Source organism: Melanotaenia boesemani, chromosome 13 (genome assembly GCF_017639745.1).
Source record: "Melanotaenia boesemani isolate fMelBoe1 chromosome 13, fMelBoe1.pri, whole genome shotgun sequence".
NCBI classification, from domain to species: Eukaryota; Metazoa; Chordata; class Actinopteri; order Atheriniformes; family Melanotaeniidae; genus Melanotaenia; species Melanotaenia boesemani.
This window is the reverse complement of record NC_055694.1, coordinates 1,270,033-1,276,514: the sequence shown is the minus strand read 5'-3', so window position 1 is coordinate 1,276,514 and position 6,482 is coordinate 1,270,033. Positions and strand designations below refer to the sequence as shown.

Genomic DNA, 6,482 nt, shown 5'->3' with positions numbered 1-6,482 from the left:
TGTTCCAGCTGAACCTGAACGTGGAGGGCAGCCGTCTTTCTCCCAGCATGCGCTCCAACTCCGCCCTCGCCTGTCTGCCTCAGGTAAACCAGTTTCATCCTGTTCCACAGTTCCACTTCAACTCTGCTGTTTCTGACCTCAACTTGTCGTCTGTCCAGGAGGTTTCTGTCCTCCATGTTTCCACAGGCCTCACCTTCATCCCTCCTCCTCCTTCTCCAGTCCAAATGCTGCAGCCCAAAGAGGAGGAGGAGCCTGTGGAGGTGAACGTGTTGGGGCGGGGCCTAACAGGTGGCGGTGGGATGGAGGAGCTAGGGTGCACAGAGAGGGTGTCGGAGAAATGGAGGTTTTACGACGTGGAGGTGGAGCTGCTGGGCTGCGGTTCTGATCAGGAGATGGAGATGCTGTCCTCACCGGCTCCCTCTGACATCACTGTACCTGTCAATGATGAAGTCACGGCATGTGACATCACCTGCCAGCGGCCAGAGTTCATTTCATTGGTCAGTGGAACTGCCAGTCATTGTCAGTGATTAAATGCAGGAAGTTGGGCTGAGTCGCCTCCTGTCTGTGTTTTCAGAGCTCGGGTTTGTTTGAGCTGTTTGGAGGTGGTGTCAACGATGATGTCACAGGTGGGCGGGGCTTGCAGTTGCTGCTGCAGGCGTTGAGGAGGACGGTGCTGCCCGCTCATTGGGTGGCTGTTCTGGCTGAAGGACCGGTTCTGCAGCTGCTGCAGTGCTCCAGAGTATGACTTATTTTTATTCCACTAATGCTCTTCATCACAGACCCCCTGTACAGGGTCCAGCACGAGATCCTGCAGTCCAGCAGATGTCTGCAGACAGCAGCAATGCTAACATGTAGCATAGCAACATGACTAGCAGGAAGCAGCAATGCTAACATGTAGCATAGCAACATGACTAGCAGACAGCAGCAATGCTAACATGTAGCATAGCAAAATGACTAGCAGGAAGCAGCAATGCTAACATGTAGCATAGCAACATGACTAGCAGGAAGCAGCAATGCTAACATGTAGCATAGCAACATGACTAGCAGGAAGCAGCAATGCTAACATGTAGCATAGCAACATGACTAGCAGACAGCAGCAATGCTAACATGTAGCATAGTAAAATGACTAGCAGGAAGCAGCAATGCTAACATGTAGCATAGCAACATGACTAGCAGACAGCAGCAATGCTAACATGTAGCATAGTAACATGACTAGCAGGAGGCAGCAATGCTAACATGTAGCATAGTAAAATGACTAGAAGGAAGCAGCAATGCTAACATGTAGCATAGCAACATGACTAGCAGGAATCAGCACTGCTAACATGTAGCATAGTAACATGACTAGCAGGAGGCAGCAATGCTAACATGTAGCATAGCAACATGACTAGCAGGAAGCAGCAATGCTAACATGTAGCATAGTAAAATGACTAGCAGGAAGCAGCAATGCTAACATGTAGCATAGCAACATGAATAGCAAGAAGCAGCAATTATAACATGTAGCATAGCAACATGACGGGAGAAACTCAGCTAAAAGACTCCAACAAGCATCGGCATCCACACAAACCAGGAGTCGTATGAAAGCAGAGACTCTGCTGGTTCCAGAGACGTCTGTCTCATCACGGTGGGACAGAAACTCTGGAGGTAGCAGCCAGAACCAGAAACCAGGTCTTACTGTTGCTCTTTGTGGTGAAAAGTTTTATTCCAGCCCTAAAAACTAGGATTACTTCACACATTCTGGAGCTGGATTTAAAAAGACTGGAGAAACAACCATTTCCATCATCTGTGATTCAGTTACATAAAATCCAGTTCATTATATAATCTAGTATTTTTCACGTTTTTTATCATGATTAAAGAATATTTACTGTCATTCACGTCGCTTTTTAAAAGATGTTAACAACGACTGCAGAATCATCTGAAACATAAAATCTTGATTTTATAATTTTCTATAGCAAATGGAAAAAAATCTAATAATTTCTATAAATATTTTCCATGAAAACATTTGTTTCTTCTAATAATTCATGTTTCATATAAATATTTTCAAAAAAAATAATTTTATAGCTATTACCAAATAGTTTGAACTATTTTTCATTCTTAATTTTCATTACATTATTTTACCTGTCCCCCTCCCATGGACTCACCACCTCCAGGAGGGGACACAGGGGTCGGGTGCAGTGTGAGCTGGGTGGCTGCCAGAGGCGGGGACCCTGGCGGTCTGATCCTTCACTGCAGAAGCTAGCTCTAGGGACGTGGAATGTCACCTCTCTGGCGGGGAAGGAGCCTGAGCTGATGCGCGAGGTTGAGCGGTTCCGGCTAGATATAGTTGGACTCACCTCGACGCACGGCTTGGGTTCTGGAACCACTGTCCTTGAGAGGGGCTGGACCCTCTTCCATTCTGGAGTTGCTCCCGGTGAGAGGTGCCGAGCAGGTGTGGGCATGCTCATTGCCCCCTGACTTGGCGCCTGTACGTTGGGGTTTACCCCGGTGGATGAAAGGGTAGCCTTCAGGTGGGGGGACGGGTCCTGACTGTTGTTTGTTCTTATTCACCAAACAGCAGTTCAGAGTACCCACCCTTTTTGGAGTACTTGGAGGGGGTGTTGGAGAGCACTCCTTCTGGGGATTCCCTCGTTCTGCTGGGGGACTTCAATGCTCACGTGGGCAATGACAGCGAGACCTGGAGGGGCGTGATTGGGAGGAATGGCCCCCCTAATCTAAATCTGAGTGGTGCTTTGTTGTTGGACTTCTGTGCTCATCATGGACTGTCCATAACGAACACCTTGTTCAGACATAAGAGTGTCCACATGTGCACTTGGCACCAGGACACTCTAGGCCGCAGTTCGATGGTCGACTTTGTAGTCGTGTCGTCGGATTCGCGGCCGCATGTCCTGGACACTCGGGTGAAGAGAGGGGCGGAGCTGTCAACTGATCACCACCTGGTGGTGATTTGGCTCAGATGGTGGGGGAGGATTCCGGTCAGGCCTGGCAGACCCAAGCGTGTTGTGAGGGTCTGCTGGCAACATCTGGCAGAGTCCCCTGTCAGAAAGAGTTTCAACTCCCATCTCCTGCAGAGCTTCAACCATGTCCCGGGTGAGGCGGGGGACATTGAGTCCAAGTGGGCTGTGTTCCGTGCCTCTATTGTCGAGGCAGCCAGCCACAGCTGTGGGCGTAAGGTCTTCGGTGCCTGTCGTGATGGTAACCCCTGAACTTGTTGGTGGACACTGGCAGTAAGGGATGCCGTCAAGCTGAAGAAGGAGTCCTATCGGGCCTTTTTGGTCTGTGGGACTCCAGAGGCAGCTGATGGGTATCGGCGGGCTAAGCAGAGCGCAGCTTCGGCGGTCGCTAAGGCAAAAGCTCGGGCGTGGGAGGAGTTTGGAGAGGCCATGGAGAATGACTTCCGGACGGCTTCGAGGAGATTCTGGTCCACCATCCGGCGGCTCAGGAGGGAAAAGCAGTGCTCCGTCAACACTGTGTACAGTGGGGATGGGGGGCTGCTGACCTCGACTCAGGGCGTTGTGAGGCGGTGGAGGGAATACTTTGAAGACCTTCTCAATCCCACCAACACGTCTTCCGATGAGGAAGCTGGGGTAGCTGGTGCTGGCTCTCCCATCTCTGGGGCTGAGGTTGCTGAGTTGGTTAAAAAGCTCCTCGGGGGCAGGGCCCCGGGGGTGGATGAGGTCCGCCCAGAGTTCCTTAAGGCTCTGTATGCTGTAGGGCTGTCTTGGCTGACACGCCTCTGCAGCATCGCATGGACATCGGGGACAGTTCCCCTGGACTGGCAGACTGGGGTGGTGGCCCCCTCTTCAAAAAGGGGGACCGGAGGGTGTGTTCCAACTACAGGGGGATCACACTCCTCAGCCTCCCTGATAAGGTCTATTCATGGGTGCTGGAGAGGAGGGTCCGTCGGATATATAGTTGAACTTCGGATTAAGGAGGAGCATTGTGGTTTTCGTCCCGGTCGTGGAACAGTGGACCAGCTCTACACCCTTTTCAGGGTCTTGGAGGGGGGATGGGAGTTTGCTCAACCAGTCTACATGTGCTTTGTGGAATTGGAGAAGGTGTTCGACTGTGTCTCCTGGGTCTCCTGTGGGGGGTACTCTGGGAGTATGGAGTGCCGGACCCGCTTGTACGAGCTGTCCGGTCCCCGTATGAGCGGTGTCAGAGCTTGGTCCACATTGCAGGCAGTAAATCAGAATTGTTTCCAGTGCGGGTTGGACTCCTCCAAGGCTGCCCTTTGTTACCGATTCTGTTCATAACTTTTATGGACAGAATTTCTAGGCACAGCCAAGGTGTTGAGGGGATCCGGATCGGTGGCCTCAGGATTGGGTTTCTGCTCTTTGCGGATGATGTTCTGTTTGCTTCATCGGGCCGTGATCTTCAGCTCTCAATGGAGCGATTCGCAGCCGAGTGTGAAGCAGCTGGGATGAGAATCAGCACCTCCAAATCCTAGACCATGGTCCTCAGCCAGAAAAGGGTGGAGTGCTCCCTCCGGGTCTGCAATAGGGTCCTGCCCCAAATGGAGGAGTTCACGTAACTCGGGGTCTTGTTCAGGAGTGAGGGTAGGATGGAGCGGGAGATGGACAGGCGGATCGGTGCGGCGTCTGCAGTGATGTGGACTCTGCATCGGTCTGTCGTGGTGAAGAAGGAGCTGAGAAAAAAGCTTTCGATTTACTGGTCCATCTACGTTCCTACCCTCACCTATGGTCATGAGCTGTGGGTAGTGACCGAAAGAACAAGATCGCGAATACAAGCGGCCAAAATGAGTTTTCTCCGCAGGGTGGCCGGGCTCTCCCTTAGAGATAGGGTGAGAAGCTCGGTGATCCGGGAGGAGCTCAGAGTAGAGCCGCTGCTCCTCCACATCGAGAGGAGCCAGATGAGGTGGCTCGGGCATCTGGTTAGGGTGCCTCCTGGACGCCTCCCTGGTGAGGTGTTCCAGAATGTCCCACCGGAAAGAGGCCCCAGTGATGGGAATACCTCGGGGTCCCTCCGGATGAGCTGGCGAATGTGGGAGAGGGAAGTCTGGGTTTCCCTGCTTAGGCAGCTGCCCCCGCAACCCGACTCCGGATAAGCGGCAGATAATGGATGGATGGGTGGATGGGTGGATGGATAGATGGAGGGATTGATGGATGGATGGATGAATGGATGGACAGATGGATGGATGGATGGATGGATGGATGGATGGATGGATGGATGGGGGGAATGGATGCTGACCTCATGTTGTCCTCACCGTCTCAGCTGTCCTCCATGACGGACACCATCGTCCATGTCGGACCCGATCGCCACGTCTATGTCAGCGTCCAGAACCGCCTGCTGCCCGACACACACAGACTGTACCAGGAACACACACACAGGGTGGAACACCTGAGCCAGGTAACGACCTCGCTGGAGATGGTGGTGATGTAAGAGATGTTCGGACTGCACCGACGAGGCTCAGCTTCTTCCGTCTTCATTCATCCTGGACCCGGTTTACTTGGAGCGGTTGCTATAGTGATAATTAGCTTGAGGATGCTAACGATGCTAACAGCTCTGTCTGTGTTTGGCAGCTGGTGTCTCTGCTGCTCGATCTGGAGCGGATGACCATCTGTCAAGGCTCAAGGGTTCGACTCCACAACTGCCTTCAGCAGGTGAAATCACCTGCCTGTCACTTGCTGCTGGTCCCGCCCTGCCTCACCTGTCTGCCCTGCTTGCTGGAGGAGGAGGAGGAGGAGGAGGAGGAGGAAGAAGATGATGATGGAGGTGTAGAGACAGAAAAATTGCCTTTTAAAGAATGATAAATCTTGTTTGTAGAAAAGTGCCTCCTTCTACCCTCACCTGAGCAGGTGAGGCCACACCCATTCCTGTTCAGCTCACGGTTGGTGATGGTGGTGCTGTCTGCTGGAGACGCCGGGGTTGTTCTGTCTCTGGGGATTCTGGGTAATTTAGTCCTCAGCTAGGGTCTGACAGCTTTGGGTCCAAACGTTTCTACCTCAGCGTGTTCTAAACCGGCCAGTTCTGCTTTTTTTGAACCGGGTCCTGGTTCCGCTATGGTCCCCTGATCTCTTGGTTCTGGTTAACAGAGACCAGCTCAGTCTGATGATGAGGATGCTTGTTTTTTGATGAAGATCCTGGATTTTATAGTTTTGATTTTGTTAATAAAGTTTTTAGAAAGCTGCTCAGAGTGATGTCATCATTTCTGTTGGACGTCTACACAATGATGAAGATGAGGATGATGAAGCTGGTGACAGCTTTAATGCCCACAACACTAAACGAGGTGCTCCTCTAAAAACGAAGCTCGGTGGTTTGATTCCAGCGGAACGGATGTTCAGAGTCCCCAGCAGGACAAAGACTCTGGATGGACCAGAGTCCTCAGCAGAACAAAGACTCTGGATGGACCAGAGTCCTCAGCAGAACAAAGACTCTGGATGGACCAGAGTCCTCAGCAGGACAAACTGGTGACGCATGTTATGAAAGTTTAGTTTCAAATGTTCGACTACACGGTTTAAATATCA

General features: G+C 51.7%; 1 protein-coding gene across 3 annotated transcripts in view; it reads left to right on the top strand.

The window, feature by feature from the left end:
• Nucleotides 1-6,144, top strand: part of mbd1a (methyl-CpG binding domain protein 1a) — a 32,172-nt gene extending 26,028 nt beyond the window's left edge. For all 3 annotated transcript variants that reach the window (XM_042004789.1, XM_042004788.1, XM_042004787.1), the window contains 5 exons: nucleotides 9-83; nucleotides 159-497; nucleotides 575-739; nucleotides 5,230-5,364; nucleotides 5,538-6,144. In XM_042004789.1, the coding sequence (XP_041860723.1) occupies nucleotides 9-83; nucleotides 159-497; nucleotides 575-739; nucleotides 5,230-5,364; nucleotides 5,538-5,765 (942 nt within the window). In that variant the 3' untranslated portion in view covers nucleotides 5,766-6,144. The remainder of the gene's footprint in view (nucleotides 1-8; nucleotides 84-158; nucleotides 498-574; nucleotides 740-5,229; nucleotides 5,365-5,537) is intronic.
• The last annotated feature ends 338 nt before the right edge of the window (nucleotides 6,145-6,482 follow it).